Genomic DNA, 26,468 nt, shown 5'->3' with positions numbered 1-26,468 from the left:
ACATCCCTGGGTCATGGTATTGGTTTTCAATCAGTAGATCAGGTAAAGAGGTACGATGGTCTATAGCTCTCGAACGAGCACGGTTACCTATATTTTCTTTGCCTAATTTTTAGTGTGTAAATTATCGTCTTTAAATTAGAGTAATTGAAAAAAAATCATCGATGGGAAAAAAAGGTACTGCGAAAAGTGTGCACCAAGCCCGTTACTCGATGATGGAAATCATGACCTTGAAAGGAACGACTCAAGGGCCGTTTTAATTAGATATGGTTTAAAACTGCTCAGTTTTTCCATTAGTGAATATCAAACTGTCTCATACGCTTGAGACTTTCTACACATTATGTTCTTTTGAAGTGTTACTTTGATAAGCCTTGCTTGAAAAGTTTTAGATGCCCATTATTCCTGGATAGAGTATTCTTTTTTTGCATCATTCTTAGTACCCCTTCGAAGCATTAATAAGAATTCTTATGATTTGGTGAACTATTGTTCAAGGTAAAACTCCTTTTGACCTTAGCTTAAAAAAGTCCTGCAGAATGTAGTTGTTCCAAACGCAGATTTATCCTTACCGTGGTCATTAAAAGAGGAGAATATGACCTTTATACATTACCTTGCTTTTTCCATTTTTTTTTCCTACTTACAGAAGGACAAACTGCTCTCTTCAGCTGTAAAGAATGGTGACACTGATCTTGTTAGGTTACTTTTAAAGGACGGAGCTGATGTCAACACAAGAGATGGAAGAGGAGTATGGGTACGTTAGAAGCAAAATTTGTATTCGTTATGTCGGGTTTAGGCAAAGTTGGAAAGTCAACTTTTGTATGGTTGGTCGATTTTTTTTCGCTGTTGAGAAAAACGTTCCAAAAGTTGCGAGCTCTTTCTATTCCTTTCTTGTTGTTTCTTTGGTAACGATGTAGTGCCAGCCTAGTCATAAAATAATTTCCTCGCGAGCTGCTAGGAAACTTGGGTAGAAACTCACGCAAACCTGGAAGAAAAAGTATTTGGAGACCAATGCTCTTTTTAAAGGAAGGGCTAAATTTGTTTGATGGTGGTGACTAGTCGAGAATGTTTAAGTTGAATTATCAGTATTGCATCGTGTACTTCGCATAAAAAAATATGTAATCAGAAGAATAAGCGTGCACACATCCCTGGGTCATGGTATTGGTTTTCAATCAGTAGATCAGGTAAATGATACGATGGTCTATAGTTCTCGAACGAGCAGGGTTACCTATATTTTCTTTGACTAATTTTTAGTGTGTAAATTATCGTCTTTAAATTAGAGTAATTGAAAAAAATCATCGATGGGAAAAAAAGGTACTGCGAAAAGTGTGCACCAAGCCCGTTACTCGATGATGGAAATCATGACCTTGAAAGGAACGACTCAAGGGACGTTTTAATTAGATATGGTTTAAAACTGCTCAGTTTTTCCATTAGTGAATATCAAACTGTCTCATACACTTGAGACTTTCTACCCATTATGTTCTTTTGAAGTGTTACTTTGATAAGCCTTGCTTGAAAAGTTTTAGATGCCCATTATTCCTGGATAGAGTATTCTTTTTTTGCATCATTCTTAGTACCCCTTCGAAGCATTAATAAGAATTATTATGATTTGGTGAACTATTGTTCAAGGTAAAACTCCTTTTGACCTTAGCTTAAAAAAGTCCTGCAGAATGTAGTTGTTCCAAACGCAGATTTATCCTTACCGTGGCCATTAAAAGAGGAGAATATGACTTTTATACATTACCTTGCTTTTTCCATTTTTTTTTTCCTACTTACAGGAGGACAAACTGCTCTCTTCAGCTGTAAAGAATGGTGACACTGATCTTGTTAGGTTACTTTTAAAGGACGGAGCTGATGTCAACAGAAGAGAAGGAAAAGGAGTATGGGTACGTTAGAAGCAAAATTTGTATTCGTTATGTCGGGTTTAGGCAAAGTTGGAAAGTCAACTTTTGTATGGTTGGTCGATTTTTTTTCGCTGTTGAGAAAAACGTTCCAAAAGTTGCGAGCTCTTTCTATTCCTTTCTTGTTGTTTCTTTGGTAACGATGTAGTGCCAGCCTAGTCATAAAATAATTTCCTCGCGAGCTGCTAGGAAACTTAGGTAGAAACTCACGCAAACCTGGAAGAAAAAGTATTTGGAGACCAATGCTCTTTTTAAAGGAAGGGCTAAATTTGTTTGATGATGGTGACTAGTCGAGAATGTTTAAGTTGAATTATCAGTATTGCATCGTGTACTGCGCATATAAAAATATGTAATCAGGGGAATAAGCGTGCACACATCCCTGGATCATGGTATTGGTTTTCAATCGATAGATCAGGTAAAGAGGTACGATGGTCTATAGCTCTCGAACGAGCAGGGTTCCCTATATTTTCTTTGCCTAATTTTTAGTGTATAAATTGTCTTCTTTAAATTAGAGTAATTAAAAAAAACATCGACGGGAAAAAAAAGGTACAGCTAAAAGTGTGCACCAAGCCCGTTACTCGATGATGGAAATCATGACCTTGAAAGGAACGACTCAAAGGACGTTTTGATGCGATATCGTTTAAAACTGCGCAGTTTTTCCATTAGTGAATATCAAACTCTCTCATACACTTGAGACTTTCTACCCATTATGTTCTTTTGAAATGTTACTTTGATAAGCCTTGCTTGAAAAGTTTTAGATGCCCATTATTCCTGGATAGAGTGTTCTTTTTTTGCTTCATTCATAGTACCCCTTCGAACCATTAATAAGAATTTTTCCTGAACTATTGTAGAACGTTAAACTCCTTTTGACCTTAGCTTGAAAAAGTCCTGCAGAATGTAGTTGTTCCAAACGCAGATTTTTCCTTACCGTGGCCATTAAAAGATGAGAATATGACCTTTATACATTACCGTGCTTTTTCCAATTTTTTTCCTACCTATAGGAGGACACTCCGCTCACTGCAGCTGCAAAGAATGGTCACACTGATATTGTTAGGTTACTTTTAGAGAACGGAGCTGATTTCAACAAAGGAGTACAGGTACGTTAGAAGCAAAAATTGTATTTGTTATGTGGGGTGTAGTCAAAATTTTGAAAGTCAAGTTTTGTATGGTTTGTCGAATTTTTTTCGCCGTTGAGAAAAACGTTCCAAAAGTTGCGAGCTCTTTCTATTCTTTTTTTGTTTTTTCTTTGGTAACGATGTAGTGCCAGCCTAGTCATAAAAAAATGTCGTCGCGAGCTACTGGGAAACTTGGGTAGAAAGTAACGCAAACCTAGACAAAAAGTTATTTGGAGACCAATGCTCTTTTTAAAGGAAGGGCTAAATTTTTTTGATGGTGGTGACTAGTCGAGAATGTTTAAGTTGAATGATCAGTATTGCATCGTGTATTGGTACGATTACAGGTACGATGGTCTATAGCTCTCGAACGAGCACGGTTACTTATATTTTCTTTGCCTAATTTTTAGTGTATAAATTATCCTCTTTAAATTAGAGTAATTGAAAAAAAAAATCATCAATGGAAAAAAAAGGGTACTGCGAAAAGTGTGCACCAAGCCCGTTACTGGATGATGGTAATCATGACCTTTACAGGAACGACTCAAAGGACGTTTTGATTAGATATCGTCTATAACTGCGCAGTTTTTGCATTAGTCAATATCAAACTGTCTCATGCGCTTGAGACATTCTACTTATTATGTTCTTTTGAAGTGTTACTTTGATAAGCCTTGCTTAAAAAGTTTTAGATGGCCATTATCCCTGGATAGAGTATTCTCTTTTTTGCTTCATTCCTAGTACCCCTTCGAACCTTTAATAAGAATTCTTATGATTTGGTGAACTATTGTACAAGGTAAAACTCCTTCTGACCTTAGCTTGAAAACGTCCTGCAGAATGTAGTTGTTCCAAACGCAGATTTTTCCTTACCGTGGACATTAAAAAAGGAGAATATGACCTTTATACATTACCGTGCTTTTTCCAATTTTTTTCCTACGTATAGGAGGTCACTCTGCTCACTGCAGCTGTAAAGAATGGTCACACTGATATTGTTAAGTTACTTTTGAAGAAAGGAGCCGATGTCAACAATGGAGTAGGGGTACGTTAGAAGCAAAAATTGTATTTGTTATATCGGGTTTAGTGAAAGGTTGAAAGTCAAGTTCTCTGTGGTTGGTCGAATTTTTTTCGCTGTTGAGAAAAACGTTCTAAAAGTTGCGAGCTCTTTCTATTCCTTTCTTGTTGTTCCTTTGGTAACGATATAGTGCCAGCCCAGTCATAAAATAATTTCGTCGCGATCTGCTAGGAAACTTGGGTAGAAAGTAACGGAAACGTGAAAGAAAATCTATTTGGAGACCAATGCTCTTTTTAAAGGAAGGGCTAAATTTTTTTGATGGTGGTGACTAGTCGAGAATGTTTAAGTTGAATTATCAGTATTGCATTGTGTACTGCGCATAAAGAATATGTAATTAGGGGAATAAGCGTCCACACATCCCTGCATTATGGTATTGGTTTTCAATCCACAGATCAGGTAAAGAGGTACGATGGTCTATAGCTGTCGAACGAGCACGGTTACCTCTATTTTCTGTGCCTAATTTTTAGTGTATAAATTATCCTCTTTAAATTAGAGTAATTGAAAAAAAATCATCGATGGGAAAAAAAGGTACTGCTAAAAGTGTGCACCAAGCCGGTTCCTCGATGATTTAAAGCATGACCTTAAAAGGAACGACTCAAAGGACGTTTTGATTAGATATCGTTTAAAACTGCGCAGTTTTTCCATTAGTCAATATTAAACTGTCTCATGCGCTTGAGACTTTCTACCCATTAAGTTCTTTTCAAGTGTTACTTTGATAAGCCTTGCTTGAAAAGTTGATGCCCATTATTCCTGGATAGAGTAATCTTTTTTCGCTTCATTCTGAGTACCCCTTCGAACCATTAATAAGAATTCCCATGATTTGGTGAACTATTGTACAAGGTAAAACTCATTCTGACCTTAGCTTGAAAAAGTCCTGCAGAATGTAGTTGTTCCAAACGCAGATTTTTCCTTACCGTGGCCATTAAAAGAGGAGAATATGACCTTTATACATTACCGTGCTTTTTCCAATTTTTTTCCTACCTATAGGAGGACACTCCGCTGACTGCAGCTGCAAAGAATGGTCACACTGATATTGTTAGGTTACTTTTAGAGAACGGAGCTGATTTCAACAAAGGAGTACAGGTACGTTAGAAGCAAAAATTGTATTTGTTATGTCGGGTGTAGTCAAACTTTTGAAAGTCAAGTTTTGTATGGTTTGTCGAATTTTTTTCGCTGTTGAGAAAAACGTTCTAAAAGTTGCGAGCTCTTTCTATTCCTTTCTTGTTGTTTCTTTGGTAACGATATAGTGCCAGCCTAGTCATAAAATAATTTCGTCGCGATCTGCTAGGAAACTTGGGTAGAAAGTAACGGAAACGTGAAAGAAAATCTATTTGGAGACCAATGCTCTTTTTAAAGGAAGGGCTAAATTTTTTTGATGGTGGTGACTAGTCCAGTATGTTTAAGTTGAATTATCAGTATTGCATTGTGTACTGCGCATAAAGAATATGTAATTAGGGGAATAAGCGTCCACACATCCCTGCATTATGGTATTGGTTTTCAATCGATAGATCAGGTAAAGAGGTACGATGGTCTATAGCTGTCGAACGAGCACGGTTACCTCTATTTTCTGTGCCTAATTTTTAGTGTATAAATTATCCTCTTTAAATTAGAGTAATTGAAAAAAAATCATCGATGGGAAAAAAAGGTACTGCTAAAAGTGTGCACCAAGCCGGTTCCTCGATGATTTAAAGCATGACCTTAAAAGGAACGACTCAAAGGACGTTTTGATTAGATATCGTTTAAAACTGCGCAGTTTTTCCATTAGTCAATATTAAACTGTCTCATGCGCTTGAGACTTTCTACCCATTAAGTTCTTTTCAAGTGTTACTTTGATAAGCCTTGCTTGAAAAGTTGATGCCCATTATTCCTGGATAGAGTACTCTTTTTTCGCTTCATTCTGAGTACCCCTTCGAACCATTAATAAGAATTCCCATGATTTGGTGAACTATTGTACAAGGTAAAACTCATTCTGACCTTAGCTTGAAAAAGTCCTGCAGAATGTAGTTGTTCCAAACGCAGATTTTTCCTTACCGTGGCCATTAAAAGAGGAGAATATGACCATTATACATTACCGTGCTTTTTCCAATTTTTTTCCTACCTATAGGAGGACACTCCGCTGACTGCAGCTGCAAAGAATGGTCACACTGATATTGTTAGGTTACTTTTAGAGAACGGAGCTGATTTCAACAAAGGAGTACAGGTACGTTAGAAGCAAAAATTGTATTTGTTATGTCGGGTGTAGTCAAAATTTTGAAAGTCAAGTTTTGTATGGTTTGTCGAATTTTTTTCGCTGTTGAGAAAAACGTTCTAAAAGTTGCGAGCTCTTTCTATTCCTTTCTTGTTGTTTCTTTGGTAACGATATAGTGCCAGCCTAGTCATAAAATAATTTCGTCGCGATCTGCTAGGAAACTTGGGTAGAAAGTAACGGAAACGTGAAAGAAAATCTATTTGGAGACCAATGCTCTTTTTAAAGGAAGGGCTAAATTTTTTTGATGGTGGTGACTAGTCGAGAATGTTTAAGTTGAATTATCAGTATTGCATTGTGTACTGCGCATAAAGAATATGTAATTAGGGGAATAAGCGTCCACACATCCCTGCATTATGGTATTGGTTTTCAATCGATAGATCAGGTAAAGAGGTACGATGGTCTATAGCTGTCGAACGAGCACGGTTACCTCTATTTTCTGTGCCTAATTTTTAGTGTATAAATTATCCTCTTTAAATTAGAGTAATTGAAAAAAAATCATCGATGGGAAAAAAAGGTACTGCTAAAAGTGTGCACCAAGCCGGTTCCTCGATGATTTAAAGCATGACCTTAAAAGGAACGACTCAAAGGACGTTTTGATTAGATATCGTTTAAAACTGCGCAGTTTTTCCATTAGTCAATATTAAACTGTCTCATGCGCTTGAGACTTTCTACCCATTAAGTTCTTTTCAAGTGTTACTTTGATAAGCCTTGCTTGAAAAGTTGATGCCCATTATTCCTGGATAGAGTACTCTTTTTTCGCTTCATTCTGAGTACCCCTTCGAACCATTAATAAGAATTCCCATGATTTGGTGAACTATTGTATAAGGTAAAACTCATTCTGACCTTAGCTTGAAAAAGTCCTGCAGAATGTAGTTGTTCCAAACGCAGATTTTTCCTTACCGTGGCCATTAAAAGAGGAGAATATGACCATTATACATTACCGTGCTTTTTCCAATTTTTTTCCTACCTATAGGAGGACACTCCGCTGACTGCAGCTGCAAAGAATGGTCACACTGATATTGTTAGGTTACTTTTAGAGAACGGAGCTGATTTCAACAAAGGAGTACAGGTACGTTAGAAGCAAAAATTGTATTTGTTATGTCGGGTGTAGTCAAAATTTTGAAAGTCAAGTTTTGTATGGTTTGTCGAATTTTTTTCGCTGTTGAGAAAAACGTTCTAAAAGTTGCGAGCTCTTTCTATTCCTTTCTTGTTGTTTCTTTGGTAACGATATAGTGCCAGCCTAGTCATAAAATAATTTCGTCGCGATCTGCTAGGAAACTTGGGTAGAAAGTAACGGAAACGTGAAAGAAAATCTATTTGGAGACCAATGCTCTTTTTAAAGGAAGGGCTAAATTTTTTTGATGGTGGTGACTAGTCCAGTATGTTTAAGTTGAATTATCAGTATTGCATTGTGTACTGCGCATAAAGAATATGTAATTAGGGGAATAAGCGTCCACACATCCCTGCATTATGGTATTGGTTTTCAATCGATAGATCAGGTAAAGAGGTACGATGGTCTATAGCTGTCGAACGAGCACGGTTACCTCTATTTTCTGTGCCTAATTTTTAGTGTATAAATTATCCTCTTTAAATTAGAGTAATTGAAAAAAAATCATCGATGGGAAAAAAAGGTACTGCTAAAAGTGTGCACCAAGCCGGTTCCTCGATGATTTAAAGCATGGCCTTAAAAGGAACGACTCAAAGGACGTTTTGATTAGATATCGTTTAAAACTGCGCAGTTTTTCCATTAGTCAATATTAAACTGTCTCATGCGCTTGAGACTTTCTACCCATTAAGTTCTTTTCAAGTGTTACTTTGATAAGCCTTGCTTGAAAAGTTGATGCCCATTATTCCTGGATAGAGTACTCTTTTTTCGCTTCATTCTGAGTACCCCTTCGAACCATTAATAAGAATTCCCATGATTTGGTGAACTATTGTACAAGGTAAAACTCATTCTGACCTTAGCTTGAAAAAGTCCTGCAGAATGTAGTTGTTCCAAACGCAGATTTTTCCTTACCGTGGCCATTAAAAGAGGAGAATATGACCTTTATACATTACCGTGCTTTTTCCAATTTTTTTCCTACCTATAGGAGGACACTCCGCTCACTGCAGCTGCAAAGAATGGTCACACTGATATTGTTAGGTTACTTTTAGAGAACGGAGCTGATTTCAACAAAGGAGTACAGGTACGTTAGAAGCAAAAATTGTATTTGTTATGTCGGGTGTAGTCAAAATTTTGAAAGTCAAGTTTTGTATGGTTTGTCGAATTTTTTTCGCTGTTGAGAAAAACGTTCCAAAAGTTGCGAGCTCTTTCTATTCTTTTTTTGTTGTTTCTTTGGTAACGATGTAGTGCCAGCCTAGTCATAAAAAAATGTCGTCGCGAGCTACTGGGAAACTTGGGTAGAAAGTAACGCAAACCTAGACAAAAAGTTATTTGGAGACCAATGCTCTTTTTAAAGGAAGGGCTAAATTTTTTTGATGGTGGTGACTAGTCGAGAATGTTTAAGTTGAATGATCAGTATTGCATCGTGTATTGGTACGATTACAGGTACGATGGTCTATAGCTCTCGAACGAGCACGGTTACTTATATTTTCTTTGCCTAATTTTTAGTGTATAAATTATCCTCTTTAAATTAGAGTAATTGAAAAAAAAAATCATCAATGGAAAAAAAAGGGTACTGCGAAAAGTGTGCACCAAGCCCGTTACTGGATGATGGTAATCATGACCTTTACAGGAACGACTCAAAGGACGTTTTGATTAGATATCGTCTATAACTGCGCAGTTTTTGCATTAGTCAATATCAAACTGTCTCATGCGCTTGAGACATTCTACTTATTATGTTCTTTTGAAGTGTTACTTTGATAAGCCTTGCTTAAAAAGTTTTAGATGGCCATTATCCCTGGATAGAGTATTCTCTTTTTTGCTTCATTCCTAGTACCCCTTCGAACCTTTAATAAGAATTCTTATGATTTGGTGAACTATTGTACAAGGTAAAACTCCTTCTGACCTTAGCTTGAAAACGTCCTGCAGAATGTAGTTGTTCCAAACGCAGATTTTTCCTTACCGTGGACATTAAAAAAGGAGAATATGACCTTTATACATTACCGTGCTTTTTCCAATTTTTTTCCTACGTATAGGAGGTCACTCTGCTCACTGCAGCTGTAAAGAATGGTCACACTGATATTGTTAAGTTACTTTTGAAGAAAGGAGCCGATGTCAACAATGGAGTAGGGATACGTTAGAAGCAAAAATTGTATTTGTTATATCGGGTTTAGTGAAAGTTTGAAAGTCAAGTTCTCTATGGTTGGTCGAATTTTTTTCGCTGTTGAGAAAAACGTTCTAAAAGTTGCGAGCTCTTTCTATTCCTTTCTTGCTGTTTCTTTGGTAACGATATAGTGCCAGCCTAGTCATAAAATAATTTCGTCGCGATCTGCTAGGAAACTTGGGTAGAAAGTAACGGAAACGTGAAAGAAAATCTATTTGGAGACCAATGCTCTTTTTAAAGGAAGGGCTAAATTTTTTTGATGGTGGTGACTAGTCGAGAATGTTTAAGTTGAATTATCAGTATTGCATTGTGTACTGCGCATAAAGAATATGTAATTAGGGGAATAAGCGTCCACACATCCCTGCATTATGGTATTGGTTTTCAATCGATAGATCAGGTAAAGAGGTACGATGGTCTATAGCTGTCGAACGAGCACGGTTACCTCTATTTTCTGTGCCTAATTTTTAGTGTATAAATTATCCTCTTTAAATTAGAGTAATTGAAAAAAAATCATCGATGGGAAAAAAAGGTACTGCTAAAAGTGTGCACCAAGCCGGTTCCTCGATGATTTAAAGCATGGCCTTAAAAGGAACGACTCAAAGGACGTTTTGATTAGATATCGTTTAAAACTGCGCAGTTTTTCCATTAGTCAATATTAAACTGTCTCATGCGCTTGAGACTTTCTACCCATTAAGTTCTTTTCAAGTGTTACTTTGATAAGCCTTGCTTGAAAAGTTGATGCCCATTATTCCTGGATAGAGTACTCTTTTTTCGCTTCATTCTGAGTACCCCTTCGAACCATTAATAAGAATTCCCATGATTTGGTGAACTATTGTACAAGGTAAAACTCCTTCTAACCTTATCTCGAAAAAGTCCTGCAGAATGTAGTTGTTCCTAACGCAGATTTTTCCTTACCGTGGCCATTAAAAGAGGAGAATATGACCTTTATACATTACCGTGCTTTTTCCAATTTTTTTCCTACCTATAGGATGACACTCCGCTGACTGCAGCTGTAAAGAATGGTCACACTGATATTGTTAGGTTACTTTTAGAGTACGGAGCTGATGTTAACAAAGGAGCACTGGTACGTTAGAAGCAAAAATTGTATTTGTTATGTCGGGTGTAGTCAAAATTTTGAAAGTCAAGTTTTGTATGGTCGGTCGAATTTTTTTCGCTATTGAGAAAATCGTTCCAAACGTTGCGAGCTCTTTTTATTCTTTTCTTGTTGTTTCTTTGGTAAAGATGTAGTGCCAGCCGAGTCATAAAAAAATTGCGTCGCGAGCTACTAGGAAACTTGGGTAGAAAGTAACGCAAACGTGGAAAAAGATTATTTGAAGACCAATGCTCTTTTTAAAGGAAGGGCTAAATTTGTTTGATGGTGGTGACTAGTCGAGAATGTCTAAGTTGAATTAACGGTATTGCATCGTGTACTGCGCATAAAAAAATATGTAATCAGGGGAATAAGCGTGCACACATCCCTGGATCATGGTATTGGTTTTCAATCGATAGATCAGGTAAAGAGGTACGATGGTCTGTAGCTGTCGAACGAGAAAGGTTACCTATATCTTCTTTGCCTAATTTTTAGTGTATAAATTATACTCTTTAAATTAGAGTAATTGAAAAAAAATCATCGATGGGAAAAAAAAAAGGTACTGCGAAAAGTGTTCACCAAGCCCGTTACTCGATGATGGAAATCATGACCTTGAAAGGAACGACTCAAAGGACGTTTTGATTAGATATCGTTTAAAACTGCGCAGTTTTTCCATTAGTCAATATCAAACTGTCTCATGCGCTTGAGACTTTCTACCCATTATGTTCTTTTGGAGTGTTACTTTGATAAGCCTTGCTTGGTTCCCTGGATAGAGTATTCTCTTTTTGCTTCATTCTTAGTACCCCTTCGAACCATTAATAAGAATTCCTATGATTTGGTGAACTATTGTACAAGGTAAAACTCCTTCTGACCTTAGCTCGAAAAAGTCCTGCAGAATGTAGTTGTTCCAAACGAAGATTTATCCTTACCGTGGCCATTCAAAGAGGAGAATATGACCTTTATACATTACCGTGCTTTTTCCAATTTTTTTCCTACTTATAGAGCACTCCGCTCATTGAAGGTGTACAGAATGGTCACAGTGATATTGTTAGGTTACTTTTGGAGAACGGAGCTGATGTCAACAAAGGATTACGGGTACGTTAGAAGCAAAAATTGTATTTGTCATGTCGGGTTTAGGCAAAGTTTGAAAGTCAAGTTTGTATGGTTGGTCGAATTTTTTTCGCTGTTGAGAAAAACGTTCCAAAAGTTGCGAGCTCTTTCTATTTCTTTCTTGTTGCTTCTTTGGTAACGATGTAGTGCCAGCCGAGTCATAAAATAATTTTCTCGCGACCTACCAGGAAACTTGGGTAGAAAGTAACGGAAACATGGAAAGAAATTATTTGGAGAGCAATGCTCTCTTTAAAGGAAGGGCTAAATTTGTTTGATGGTGGTGACTAGCCGAGTTTTAAGTTGAATTAGCAGTAATTCATCGTGTACTGCGCATAAAAAAATATGTAATCAGGGGAATAAGCGTGCACACATCCCCGGATCATGGTATTGGTTTTCAATCGATAGATCAGGTAAAGAGGTACGATGGTCTATAGCTCTCGAACGAGCACGGTTACCTCTATTTTCTGTGCCTAATTTTTAGTGTATAAATTATCCTCTTTAAATTAGAGTAATTGAAAAAAAATCAGCGATGGGAAAAAAAGGTACTGCTAAAAGTGTGCACCAAGCCGGTTACTCGATGATGGAAATCATGACCTTGAAAGGAACGACTCAAAGGACGTTTTGATTAGATATCGTTTAACACTGCGCAGTTTTTCCATTAGTCAATATTAAACTGTCTCATGCGCTTGAGACTTTCTACCCATTAAGTTCTTTTCAAGTGTTAATTCGAGAAGCCTTACTTGAAAAGTTGATGCCCATTATTCCTGGATAGAGTATTCTTTTTTCGCTTCATTCTGAGTACCCCTTCGAACCATTAATAAGAATTCCCATGATTTGGTGAACTATTGTACAAGGTAAAACTCATTCTGACCTTAGCTCGAAAAAGTCCTGCAGAATGTAGTTGTTCCAAACGCAGATTTATCCTTACCGTGGCCATTAAAAGAGGAGAATATGACCTTTATACATTAGCGTGCTATTTCCAATTTTTTTCCTACTTATAGGAGGACACTCCGCTGACTGCAGCTGTAATAAATGGTAACACTGATAGTGTTAGCTTACTTTTAGAGAACGGAATTGATGTCAACAAAGGAGTACGGGTACGTTAGCAGCAAAAATTGTATTTGTTATGTCGGGTTTAGGCAAAGTTTGAAAGTCAAGTTTTGTATGGTTGGTGGAATTTATTTCGGTGTTGAGCAAAACTTTCGAAAAGTTGCGAGCTCTTTCTATTCCTTTCTTGTTGTTTCTTTGGTAAAGATGTAGTGCCAGGCTAGTCATAAAATAATTTTCTCGCAAGCTACTAGGAAACTTGGGTAGAAAGTAACGCAAACCTGGAAAAAAAAATTATTTGGAGACCAATACTCTTTTTAAAGGAAGGGCTTAATTTTTTTGATGGTGGTGACTAGTCGAGAATGTTTAAGTTCAATGATCAGTATTGCATCGTGTACTGCGCAGAAAAAAATATGTAATCAAGGAAATTAGCGTGCACACATCCCTGGATCATGGTATTGGTTTTGAATCGATAGATCAGGTAAAGAGGTACGATGGTCTATAGCTCTCGAACGAGCACGGTTACCTATATTTTCTTTGCCTAATTTTTAGTGTATAAATTATCCTCTTTAAATTAGACTAATTGAAAAAAAATCATCGACGGGAAAAAAAGGTAGTGCTAAAAGTGTGCACCACGCCCGTCACTTGATGATGGAAATCATGACCTTGAAAGGAACGACTCAAAGGACGTTTTGATTAGATATCGTTTAAAACTGCGCAGTTTTTCCATTAGTCAATATCAAATTGTCTCATGTGCTTGGGACGTTCTACATATTAAGTTTTTTTCAAGTGTTACTTTGAAAAGCCTTTCTTGAAAACTTAGACGCCCATTATTCCCGTATAGAGTATTATTTTGTTGCTTTATTGTTAGTGCCCCCTCGAACTATTAGTATGAATTGCTATGGTTTGATGAACTATTGTACAAGGTGAAACTCCTTCTGACCTTTTGCTTGAAAAAGTTCTGCAGAGGTTATTTGTTCCAAACCCAGATTTATCCTTAATTTCTTTTTCCTACATATAGGAGGGCACTCCACTCGCTGAAGCTGTAAAGAATGGTCACACTGATCTTGTTAGGTTGCTTATAGAGAACGGAGGCGATGTGAACTATGGAGGGGTACGTTAGAAGCGTAAACCGTATTTGTTATGTAGAGTTTTTTCAGAGTTTGATAGTCCAATATTGTATGGCTGTGTTGCTTCATTCATAGTGTCCCTTTTAACATTGGTTTGAGTTGATATGATTTGGTGAATTGTTGTACAAGGTAATACTCCTACCTTATTTTTGAAAAACACTTGCAAAGTGTTGTCGTCTGAAAAGCAGATTCGACCATATATCCTTACATTGATCATTAAAGAAGGGAATATGAGCTATATATGTTACTGTACCTTTTCGTTGTGTGTTTTTTTTTCTAGCTTTTTGGGTCCACTTCACTCACTGATGCTGCAAGAATAGGTCACAATGATATTGTTAGGTTGCTCGTAGAGAAAGGAGCTGATTTCAGCAAAGAAGGAGGGGTACGTTAAATTTGTGGTGTGAAGTTTAGTCAAAGTTTGATGGTCAAATTTTGTATGGCTGTTCAAATTATTGCTGTGATAAAGCGTTTGAGGATTTTGCGAGCTCTTTCTATTTCGTTCTCGTTGTTTCATTCGTAACGTTAAAGTGCCACCATCAGTCATAAAATGATATGTTCGCTAGCTGTAAGAAAATGTGGATTGAGAGCGAGGCACACCTCGCGAGAGAACATTTGGAGACTAAAGCTTATTTCAAAAAGGGCTAAATTCTGAGTGCCCTGATTATTTGTTTTTTTGATGTGCACATCGGATTCACCATGATTAAATCGTTGTTTACTAGACTTTCGGGCCAGAAAATTGCGTGGTAATGTCGGAAATGTTTATAAGGAAAAGGATTTGAAACAAATTTTTCTATTCAGCAATACTTTGAGGAAACTAACACTTATATTTAAAACGATATTTACCGTTGAAAAATTCTTCCAAAGTTCAGTTTTCATTTTTCACCAATAATTCTTTTGACGTTTGGGAATCAAAGTTTTGTTAGCTCCTAAACTAATTTTGTTGCTGGAAAAGTTAGCTGCCCCAACTTTTTAAAATCGAGAATTATTTACTCTTTATAGTTTTCACTAATACCCCATTCACACCAAAGCCTAAACATGCTTTAAAGCTGTTTTGTTAAACATGGTTTAACACAACAGCTCCATAGAAGCTGCTCAAATCAATATTTGGTTGACTTCAAATGTGGCACATTGAAAATACAATTTAGCAATTGCTTGAATCTTGTGGAAAATTTAGTTTTTCAGTTCTCTGCTTCTGATTTTTATTCAGTTAAACCTGGTTTAACTAAACAAGTTTTCTGGTGTGAATGGGTTATAAGACTGCTTAGTGGCTGTTAAAAAAAATGCAATGTTGGAGCGTGGGTGACACGAGAGGCCTATTTCTTTCTGAAATTGGTGCATCTCGGAGCAATCAAACAGTCTTCTTTCCAGTTTGTGGCCCCTTTGCCCCATGTTCAGTAAATTCGAGCCAGATCATTCTACATAATAAATCGTTTGGGAAGACTTCCTCCACTAATTGTGCTCACTTACAGTTCTCGATCGTGTCGTTTCGTAAGGAGTACCTCTTTCCACTTAAATGCAGACAACTTGGTGAACTTTTTTCAAGTACAACTCCTTAAGATGTCCGGTTACTTCCTTGTAGAATAGAGTTGGCTGAAGTCGGGGCAGATTTTCCGATTTAAATATACGCATTTTATAGCCCTTGGAGGAAAATGGTTGAGATTCAAATGTAATCTTCTTTCTCCCTATGTTGCTCTTATTTTAAGAAGCATTGTTTTGTAGCTGAAGTAGTAGCTCTCTAGGTCCACTCCCTCTCTCTCCAGAATCTGCCATTGCAACGCTACGTTAATTTTAGCTTCTTATGTGTAGTAGCCAAAGGAGCCAAGCTTTCGAGTTGGCCACTACCACAGAGCAGTTACGGATGGGTGAAAGTTAAATACACTTAAGGAGATAGCACATATACTAAATAGTTAAAATAGTGAAATAGAGCTCTATGATAGGTTAAAGTTGTTCAAGATGTCTGCCTGCCAAGTAGGAAGAGTTTATATTCTTTTTTAAAGCTTTTGGCAGGGAGACACTTTATTTTAATAGGTATCGTTTGCCAGATCTGTGATGCCATCACACTAAATCTTGCTAGACCATAATTGGTTCAGCTCATACTTGACTGAAAAAAGAAAACGAAGAAGAACAAAGGAGAAAAACACTTTAAACCAGGAAACATCCAGCAATAACATGTTAGGGTGACAAGTAATTGATAAAAGAGGGATTCGTGAATTTAAGTTCATAAGTGAAAGAGGTAAAGATTTTTTCGTCTTGACGCGAACATAGAAAAATAAACAAAACTGAAATTCTTAGGTTTGACTTCTCATTGGAACTCTTCTTTTTCCCACGCACGAGACAATACTGTAGTTTCCTTCTCTTTCTCAATCACATTTTTCACCTTTCCCACGCGTATCCTTTTTACCTTACCCTATTTTCAGCCTCCTTTCCTGTCTTCAAAGGCTACTCAGTCTTATAAATACAACAATGCTAAAAAACGAAAAAATACTTTTACGCATCGCTTTTTGTATGCATAATGTACCTTTTTCTCCCCATAGCTGAGAGAGAAGAAGAAAACAAGTCCGGCTAATTCGAGGAAATACGGTATGTGACTTTGAAGCTTAATAATCACCATATACTCTTCACCCTTCTGGGGCGTTGAGTTATACAAAAATAATGATCATATATATATTTTTTAATTTTCCCTGCGGGGATTAACTTGAGTACCTAGATCATAAACACAAATGAGTCTCTTTTCCTCCTGTGATGTATATTTAAAGATGGACAAAAGTTCCGACCAAAAAGCCCAATCCACATCAACGAAAGATACTTAGGTGGCTTAAGGACATTTCATCAGAAAAAAAAAACTGAATTGGCTTTAATGCGGAAGCAAAAAGCTGTATTTCGAGATCAGAAGGTGCACCATTCTGTATTTTCATGTCTATGTACGTCAATTACCAAAGTATTTTAATCGCATGTTTCCCGGCAGATGTGCATGAAAGTTGACTCTTCAAAAGATGGTTTTCAAATTTATTTAGATAACTCACCACGAGTAAGGCATGTACTCTCCGCTTTCAATTCAATTTTACACGCAACGACCCAATCAGCGGATAAAGTTATTTTATGCTTCACGCGTGCTATCAAATTGTTCCTGGGAAAGGCTGATGTCTACATGAAATGATAGCTGATATTAATTGTTTGACAGCTGCCTACACCAAGGATATTCTAATACGGATATCCAGATTCAAATAGAAGCTGGCTTCAATAATTAATTCTTTTCTGGAAGGCTCTCTTGTTGTTTATAGAACATTTATCTCCCTCCAGGAGTGAAATGAAAAACTTGTAATACTATGAAACCTGTAAAGATAGTGGGCTAAGAAAAATATTTTTTGGATGGCGTGATCTCAAAAGTTTCATTGCGACATATCAATATTAACGCTATGGATGAGTAAGTAATCTAGGAGTAATAGCACTAGTCTTTGTGCTTTCCTGTCCAGAAAACCTGGTATGGGTTTTAAGAGTTTGAGGCCAGCTTATACGATGGTACTTACTTTGAAGACTTTCTAACTTTTTAAATTTCTACCTACACAGAAAATGAGCCCAGAGAAATTTCATTTGACAAGAACCGTGAAGATGAAGCTGAGGAGAACGACGATGTAGATACGGAACTCTCTTTAGTCAGTTCATATCCGTGCTATGGTCAATATTGAATGACCTAGATGATACCTAAATCGTGTACAAGTTATGTTTTCTTTTTCGTAAATAAAGCACTTGTTTACAATTACGAAAACTTTAACACGAAATGGAAGAGGAAGGCCAGTAACCTTAAATTTCGCAAGAATGTGAATGGTTGTACTATGAGGTCAATTGTATGTTCAAAAAGTGTTAGAAAAGTTTTCATATATGATTCCATGCTTAATTATATAATTTTTCTTAGGTGAATATGCAAAAAAGGTCAATAGCATGTTATCCAAAATTGATCAGTAATAACGTAATGTTATTTATAGTTTTAGAGAATTAGAAGTGTATAGCTTTTATTTCATATACGATCCCATGCTTAATTAAATAATCATTTAAGGTGAATATGCAAAAAAGGTAAATAGCATGTTATCCGAAATTGATCAGTAGTAACGTAATATGATTTATATTATTAGAAGTGTATAGCTTTTCTTTATGGTCAGGTTCAGGTTACTTCTATGTCCAATGATGACTAATTTAAATGATTGTTATCAAGTGTTAGTTAGCACAGTTTCAGTACATATACTTGTTCGCGACTATAAAAAGAAATCAAAGTTAACATGTGAGCTTGAATGGAATGACCAATCAATTATAGAGCGTTTTGCTGTTGTTATAGAAGTAGTGGACAAATTTGCTTTTACATGAATTCGAAGCAAAGAACACTGGAAAGTGAATGTTGCACAGAGTTAATGCTAAGCTGTTCGTTAACATTTTGTTCCGTTCGTTGCAAAAATATCTGAGGGATAGTAGACAGCCTTTATTGAGTTATTTTTTTAAAAATAAATAACTATATGTTAGCGTATAGATTGATGTGTTGTGGTGTAGTGTAATCTGATCAGCGCAATTTAGTGTATCTCTAAGCAATCTGATTGGCGCATCTTTTTTGGTTATCTCAACGCAATGTGATTGGCCCAATTTTTTGGTGTATCACAAACCAATCAGATTGTAGTATTTTTCGATGTGGCATCAATCAGAGCGTTCTTGTTCTTGCTAATTTGTGGTTTGAAAGGTCTTCAAATTTCAGCGAATCAACGCCTGAGTCGGAGAGAGCGGTTCGCGAATTAAGGAAATATATTAGTCGTGTTGGGAAAGTGGCGGAGTTGTAATCGTTGTACGACTATGCTTATTCTTCCTTCTGAAGGAGACTGAGTGGAACATGAGAACAATTTTGAATCAAATATTACTTCAGATGTTGCTAGGAGCAACTTCAGGATATTTCATTGCTTTATATGAGTTTATCAGCAATTCCAATTTTGAATTTCGCTAAAGGAGCGAGGTAAGATGACATCTACAAGAGTTGTAAGATCATCTATTCAGTGTAATGGCTCATGTCCTTCGTGAGGATTCTATCGCTATGATCTGTCTGGATTTGAAAGGTCGTCAGGGAACTTTTTCTACCGATTAGCGAGTTAAAACGTGCATGTTTTGTGTACCGCTCCTTCACTTACGACGCATACACCGTCAGCTGGAGGCCTAACACGAATTTAGCGCTATGGCGTGTTGTTTCGGAAAGGCTAGTTTTACTGACTCTGGTAAATCTTGCGCAAGATATTTGCGTAAATCATATTTGATTGATAATCTTTTTTTTGCCATATGGTTGTTCTTTTAGCAGCGGTTGAAACGACCACCAAGTTACATTTACTTTCTGCGTCCACTGCCATGTTACATATCGGTTTCTTTGCTTCTAAAAGTCTTCCATTAATTAAATATTGCTTAAACGATACTTTCCCGTTACAATTCCGTGTTACTTGTACTCGCCAGTATGGATTAGATTTTTTTAGATCATGAAATGCCATTTTCCAGTAAACAACGCAAATTTTATGACAATCTACCTCAATGAAAAATATTTCACAAGGGACAGAATGGTACGGTCGGTTAATTTTCCACGCAACTCTCACGTGCTTAGACGTTTTCTACCAATAAAATTCGCTTATGGCTAACCTGGACTTCACCCCATTGCGTGTCAATTTCCTGTAAACAACCTGCATTTCATCCCGTATTTCGCACGCAAAGGGCAAAGTCCAGATAGGCAACAACCAATCAAGTAGCCCACCTTATTATCTTTTGAAGAATGATACTTTCTCTTGGTTCAATCTACCTTTACTTGTTCCGAAGAACGGAGACCGGAAAATATCTTTGTCCAGAGGCTGTAAGAGATAAAATAGAGCTTTCCACTGCAAAATTATATGGAAGAGTATTTTGAGGCAACCATCTGTTACTGAACAAGAAGCTATATGCAGCCTGTATTTGGGCCGGATTTGTGGATCAGCGGATTGAATTGAATTGGTTCGAATTGAGGGCTTTGCTAATTTAGCAAAATCGCTGTCGAGTGTTTTTCATGGTTTGTTAACATGGAGAGTTATGGAGACTAAGACTTCGGAAAAAGTTGATGCCATCCATGACAATTTGGAATTACTAAAATCGCCGGAGGAAAGGCGGGATCACTCAATAAAAAGTTGTATTTGAACGCGATGACGTTATTTACAAGGACTTCTCTTGCTTACATCTAATAACAAACCTTTCAATTTTTTGGTTGCCTCGGAACGATATATCACAGAAGGCATTTTATAGACCTCAAGTTTTTCTGGCTGATTTTTGGTCAGAAAAGTACAATTGTTTTGTTCGCAATATTTGTTTACGTATGGTTTCAATCGCCAACGTTTACATAAGATGGTTGTATTACTGTTCCCAAGGATTGTTGTTTTCATTAGTACGTTAATAATAGTAGTGATTCACAGTATTAGGTTTGTACTTTAAATAAATATATTTAAGTTCACTCGAAAGATGAGTATAAACTGTAACAAGCTTATCGTTGCTGCGCGGCCAGTACTTCAAATCTGACTGACACTCGATGCCAAAACTCAACCTCGTTCCCTGGATATGCCACCACATTACTTTACGCCAATTAAAAACTGCACGCTATTGTGAATTTTCTTGCACAGGAAAAACCAAACAGAATGTCTGATTCTGGCCCTTAATGGTCAGAATAATAACTAGGACTTTGTCTCTGACGAACGAAGGGCAATAAGCACAATTTTAACCTACGAGCAGGTTGTTTTTTAGTCTCGTCATGCAATGTTGGAGAGAGGGATAGCGTTGCGTGACAAGTTTAAATGAGGGCTGTGGAGGGGACTGCAGGAAGCGTTGTACCAATGCAGTTTATTTTTGCCAACAAAAATTAAGACACCAACATCAGTTATATCGTGTCCCATTTCAACCTACGTATCCAAAAAAAACAACTCCTGCATGCGTAGCATGCCCATGTTTTTGAATGATACCAAAACCATTCTAGTTTATTGATACCCGCGATTTACCACCGTTTCTGTTGGTTTTGTTTCGTCATTAGATGAAGTTTCATGCTTGAGAAGTTGCAAAATTTGAGCCGAAGCGTATGTTGCAGGGTTGATAGTTTGTCAAAATGAAAGCCTAGTGCCATAAAACCAAGAATTATGGCGTATCAATGGTATTCCATATCAGCTGCTCCTGGAGCATCGCCATTCATATCTATCTCGAAGTGAACTTTGTCTAGTCCAGCACAAGGAATTCATACACCCTGCGTTGTGACACCATACTGAAGACGGGAGCAGGTTGTCCTCTTGAACCAACTGTACCCATCTGTCTTGTTTAAACAGGATTTGAAACAATTTGAGGAAATCAAACTCCATTGCAGCCATTTTGGGTGGCAAGTGATTGAAAATGAGATGGTAAGATAGATGTTTTATGCAGCAATGGCGTCTGCAAACAATTTCTTTGTTCATATCTTGAAAATGAAAACATTCGATTTAGGGGAGGAAATTTCTTATAAGTAAATGTTTTGCTAAAGGAATGAGGCTTTAAAAATATAGTTTGAAATTAAAAATTGAACCATAGATAGAACAATCAAGCAAAGGAGAAGGTTTTTTGTGTTATCATTCCATCTAAACACGACAGGGATTGGGAGAATACGAGAAAGTTGTGCAAAGTCTCGACTGAACCTCGCGCTTTTTTTTAATTTTTATTCCTCACAATCCTTGGTGTTGAGATGAGGCTGTGTTAACACAGGAAAAAAAATCCTCTTTTGCTGTTATAAAATATTCCTGGAATATTATAGAAAGTGTGACGTCTTAGAAATGTTTGCATAATCTCATCCAGACACACTTATCGGCCAATGAGAACACTCTTTTCATCTCAATATTTGATAAACACGCACAATACAAAAGTCCAGACGACGCACCATTAAAAGGCCTCATAGGGGTTTAACCGTCCGCCGTCAGAGGACCTAATATTTAAAGGTCAGTTGTCTAAAAAGTAAATAAATTTTTACCGTCAACCGTCAAAGTAGCAGTTCAATGCTTACCCTCACGTGCCTTCAAGATGTTTCGGGTCTCGCCACTTTCTCTATACTCGCTCCTTGCTGCGTGCAGTTGAAGATCTAATAGGTCATTAACAGATCTTTAAACTGGTAAACCAGTTTCCAGCCCTCCATATATACTCACTTTATAGCAATGTTTACTATGTTTTACTTAAACTGACAGTTTGAAAATATTCTCATTTTTTTTTAAATTTTAATAGTTTTTGTTTGAAAAGAGATAACTTAATCTAAACCTATTTGAAAACTAATCTGTTCTGGTCAGTGGCCACGCCACGCAGCACGCAACGTTATTCCAACCTTTTGACTTAGTCACTACTGACAACGGCTTACATCACATCTCGTCATGTCCAGTGTGTTGAAAGCCGTCGTGGGTTTCTATTGTAAAGGGAGGGATAAGGCTTTGGAGCGATTCAAGAGAAGAATTTCTGAAGGGGAAAAGCATTGGAAGTGTTCGGCAGCACATCAACAGGTGCTCTGAATGGTAGTTGTCAAAAGAGATCTTCGCCAGCTGAGAATACTGTCACAGATGACGAGTATAAAGACATATAAAGAATAATAACAATGACAACTTATAGAGATTTGACTTGCTCATTGAAGTATAACAAATTCAACTCACCTCGTCACTTGACATAATTTCATAGACGAAATTACTGCTAAAGAAAGAACATATATTTGTAAACTGTTTTAGATGTAGATGTCACAATAAAACAAAAGAACAAAGGTGATTGAATTCAAAAGCTCACCAGTCATCCATGGTTGCACGAGAGAGAAGAGAAGGAATATCATATTGTGGAAGACTGGGACGAGTTAATGAACACGCAGGGGAATGAGCCGAACAAAATGGCGGAGGCAGTCAGTGGCAGCGAATGCAGAAGGGTATATATTCACAAGTTAGCTAAGTTATCGGTCTTTTCATTTTTTTTGTTTTTTTTTTTACTTTTTAGTCAGCTTTTTTTCCTCCTTTTACTGCCACGGTAATGTTTGGAATATTAACAGTCAAAATTTCGCCATCACGAACAAAAAAACAACGGTAAGTCAAATCTCTATAAGTTGTCATTGTTATTATTGTCTTTTCATGGGGGTTCCGTAAAGGGGGGTCCATAGAGGATCCGAGGACCGCTCCGTACAGGGGTTCGTGAACCAGGTCCGTAGGGGGGTCCATGGACTGGGGGTCAGTGTGTGTTTTCGGAACATCCGTGTTGTCCGCCATATTGGATTTCGATACCTGAATGCATTATTAGTGCGAGCAGGAAACTGGGAAAAAGTAGTCTTCGTAGGTGACTATCAGTACGAAATTGCGAAAATTAATGACCTGCGAGGTCAAAAGCGAAAGCAATCAACCTTAGATCTTTTTTGTCAAGGAAAACGCAAATCGAATGAAGCCAAGTTTATCTTGTTCTCTACTTATGTTCTGTGACGGGGTGTAGACAACAGGTGGCCTAGGTCATGGCCCTACCCTGTGGCCTACCCTATGGCCTACCGGTGGTCAGATTTTTAAACGGATAGCATTGCTGAAAACCTTTCAACGCTTTCCTGAGTCCTGTCCTACCAGAGTAAAGTACTAAAATACCTCTGGGGGTAAAATACCTCTGATTGGTTGTCGGAAAGGGGCGTGATTGATGGCTGTTACCCGAGGCTTGGTGGCATGAAAATGAGATTCTCAAAGCTCTTGACCAGAGGTTCTCTCCGCTCGCTGCTTTGCAGCTCGTTAGTCGGCGCTTTGCGCCGAGCTCTCGTACTCCGGTAGAGAGAAGAGAACCTCTGGGACTAGGGTATCTATTTAATAGTGCCTTTTGGAAATGAACACCTATATTTTGATATGATGGTCACCGTTTCAAAAAGCAATCCAAGTTCAGTTTTCATTTTTCAGCCATAATACATATCGGGTTTGTCGCTCGAAGAGTCATATAGCGCTCACTCATGGAGCTCCCGCGGCGCATCGGCTTCACTCCAATAGTTCCCGCAGCACGCTAACATTAATTTTTTTTAAATGAATTTTTTTTGACTCGCGCAATGGACTTGGCCGAAAAGATGGTACTGTTCGTGGTCTAATTTTTTTTTTTGAATTTTTGAAGCTCGAAGGATTTTGCTGGGTCACGATCATGCCATCGGTACGTATTAAGTTCAATTATATTGTAATTGTATTTTTCATGTAAAGTTTAGTCAAAGTTCTAAATCAGACCTTTTATGGCAGTTCATAGTTGTGTGGCGTATCCTTTAAACTCGGTGCTGTACATCTTAAGACGTTATTGGCATGGTGTGTAAAGATTATTGTTGCTGCTTTTCTTGAAAAGACATGTGGAAAACTCAGTATTTTGTTAGGGTTATCGTAATTTTTTTTTCATTTAAGGTGCCCTGTTCGCCCAGTGACATAAATTCTGCGCACAAAATACTCCTGGTATTCTCTTGCCACGAAGACCTGCTGAGTGCAGTTGGCTCATGGGGATATTTTACTGCATTCAGGTACTTTTCTCTAAAGGAAATGCATCCTCACGTATCTTCGTATTGTGTTTTCTTTCTTTAAGATAGTTGCTGTTCAGATGAATGCATTCTTGAATTCACGAAGATGTCATTCTCGTACATGTGTTCAGATTATCATTCGTAGTTAGCTTTAAAAGGGAGACGTTAAAGCCTTATCAGTAGGGTCATTGTGTTGTTTCATTTATGGGGATAATTAAGATTATTTTCCAAGTATCAAACTCTATAAAAAGAATAGTCGGTTGAAGCCGGGGCAGATTTACGGATTTGAATTTAGATTAATTTTAGGCCGTAGAGGATAATGGTTGAGCTTCAAATATTGCTCTGTCTCCGGCATTCTGTTGTTATTGTGAGAGGCATTGCTTTCTTGCTTGAAATAGTAGCTTTTCAAATCCACTCTTTCTTCAGAATCTGCTATTGCGAAGCTGCATTAACTTTAGTTTCTTAAGTGAAACTGTTGAGCCCAGGAGTGTTTTTAATTATTTTTCCAGGGCGAAGAAGAAGGGCTGGAAAAAGAGAAGCGGCTTAGTTTTAGGAGAAAGTTCGAAGCTGATGCCAGGGTATGTTTGGTTGCTCCTCGGAAGAAATTTAATTTTGTAGTAGGAATTTCGCATTTTCTAATCAACCATATTTATCCTCAATATTGAACATAAACAGGTACGTCAAATGGAATAACGTAGTTTGCCTAAAAGGCCTGGAAAGAAGTTTACGACGCAAACAGAGATGACTAATCCGAGAGACATCGTTGAAGAAGCCAAACGTGGAAAAGAGTCAACGAAAGATGTTGAGCTTGGCTTAAACTGTTTACATCTTATCCCGAGATGTGAACAGTTTAAGCCTTGCATTATGGAAGAATCACCTGGTGAATTTTCCATAATGCATCACGATTTTATACCTCTCAGGCAACGTATGAACAGACTGACATTAACAGCTGCAGACAATGCCAAATAAGGTCACTGCGTAGTCGTTGAAATATCAAACACTCACCTTAGTGGTGCTACTAGCCTTATTTATGGGAGGAAGATCAATGAAGAAGGATCCGGTGTGGGTGAACCTTATCAACTGGTGACGAAAGATCTCATAGGTACCTGGGAGGATGAGGAGGTGAAAGCAGAAAATGTCCAAGTTGGTTCAATTGTCAAGTACGTTCAAGTGGTAGATGAATTTGTCTTTCAAGGGAACACGAAACGGCCGCGACAGGTGAGCAGGCGGCTTTCTCTAATTATGTTTTACTTCGATTTGGAATATCTCGCTGTCTAGAAACTTATAGATCCCAAGAAAGAGGTTGTGAAACATTAGAACTGTTCGCACATAGGAGTATGTATAATTTCATATAGGGCAGAAGTGATCAAGGAGTCAATTTTTTTTTAAATAATGCGCATCAGGTTCTCAAAAGTCTGATTTGGCCACGGGACTTGAAGGATTCTGATAATTTTTAATGATATTTTTGGGGTACTTTCTGATTTTTTTGTTGCATTTTTGGTTTTTGTTATTGATGTTGTCGTTGTTGTTGTTAGTTAGTGTTAGGTTTTTTTTTTTTGTTTTTTTTTGTTTTTTTTTTGCAAATATCCTGCCGGGATTCTTAAGACGTTCACATTTAAAAGTTTTGTTATAGAATAAACCACTTCGAGGGCACTTAAAAATGCATTTGTTTGCAGAATGTGAAGAAGATTCTTCTGGACCTACGCTGTGCTGCTGGTTCCTGCAGAGACACTGAAGATGCCTTTTCTTACGTAGAAATCTCCTCTGAAAGGATTCACGAAGACTATGCATCTGATGAGATCTTATGCCTTATCAGCCTTAAATGTAGCGGGATCCAAAATGAATCAATTGCATTCGTAGCCAAGCTTGTAGAACTCTTGAACCTCAAGCTTAATTGCAGAGAACATTGTATGCTTTATCCATCTCCCGGTGCTTTGCAACTGATTGACAGGGAAGACACCGACGATGTTGTCGATGTCGCT

General features: G+C 37.4%; 1 protein-coding gene and 1 pseudogene across 3 annotated transcripts in view; both read left to right on the top strand.

The window, feature by feature from the left end:
* Nucleotides 1–18,479, top strand: part of LOC111332449 (uncharacterized) — a 55,304-nt gene extending 36,825 nt beyond the window's left edge. Inside the window, exons 31-43 of one of the 3 annotated variants that reach the window (XM_088731195.1) lie at nt 638–745; nt 1,770–1,877; nt 2,894–2,989; nt 3,942–4,037; nt 8,409–8,504; nt 9,457–9,546; nt 10,573–10,668; nt 11,677–11,769; nt 12,786–12,881; nt 13,853–13,945; nt 14,242–14,343; nt 16,496–16,541; nt 17,529–18,479. In XM_088731195.1, coding sequence (XP_088587321.1) covers nt 638–745; nt 1,770–1,877; nt 2,894–2,989; nt 3,942–4,037; nt 8,409–8,504; nt 9,457–9,546; nt 10,573–10,668; nt 11,677–11,769; nt 12,786–12,881; nt 13,853–13,945; nt 14,242–14,343; nt 16,496–16,541; nt 17,529–17,647 — 1,239 coding nt within the window. In that variant the 3' untranslated portion in view covers nt 17,648–18,479. Of the gene's footprint in view, nt 1–637; nt 746–1,769; nt 1,878–2,893; nt 2,990–3,941; nt 4,038–5,057; nt 5,197–8,408; nt 8,505–9,456; nt 9,547–10,572; nt 10,669–11,676; nt 11,770–12,785; nt 12,882–13,852; nt 13,946–14,241; nt 14,344–16,495; nt 16,542–17,528 lie in introns of those variants that run through there. The other 2 variants (XM_088731196.1, XM_088731197.1) reach the window with 2 other exon arrangements.
* Nucleotides 18,480–24,039: 5,560 nt separating this feature from the next.
* On the top strand, nt 24,040–25,839 carry LOC148724922 (uncharacterized; annotated as a pseudogene).
* Nucleotides 25,840–26,468: the final 629 nt, after the last annotated feature.

The sequence above is a fragment of the Stylophora pistillata genome, chromosome 8, assembly GCF_964205215.1.
Source record: "Stylophora pistillata chromosome 8, jaStyPist1.2, whole genome shotgun sequence".
Taxonomy (NCBI): Eukaryota; Metazoa; Cnidaria; class Anthozoa; order Scleractinia; family Pocilloporidae; genus Stylophora; species Stylophora pistillata.
This window is presented reverse-complemented; position numbering and strand designations above follow the sequence as displayed.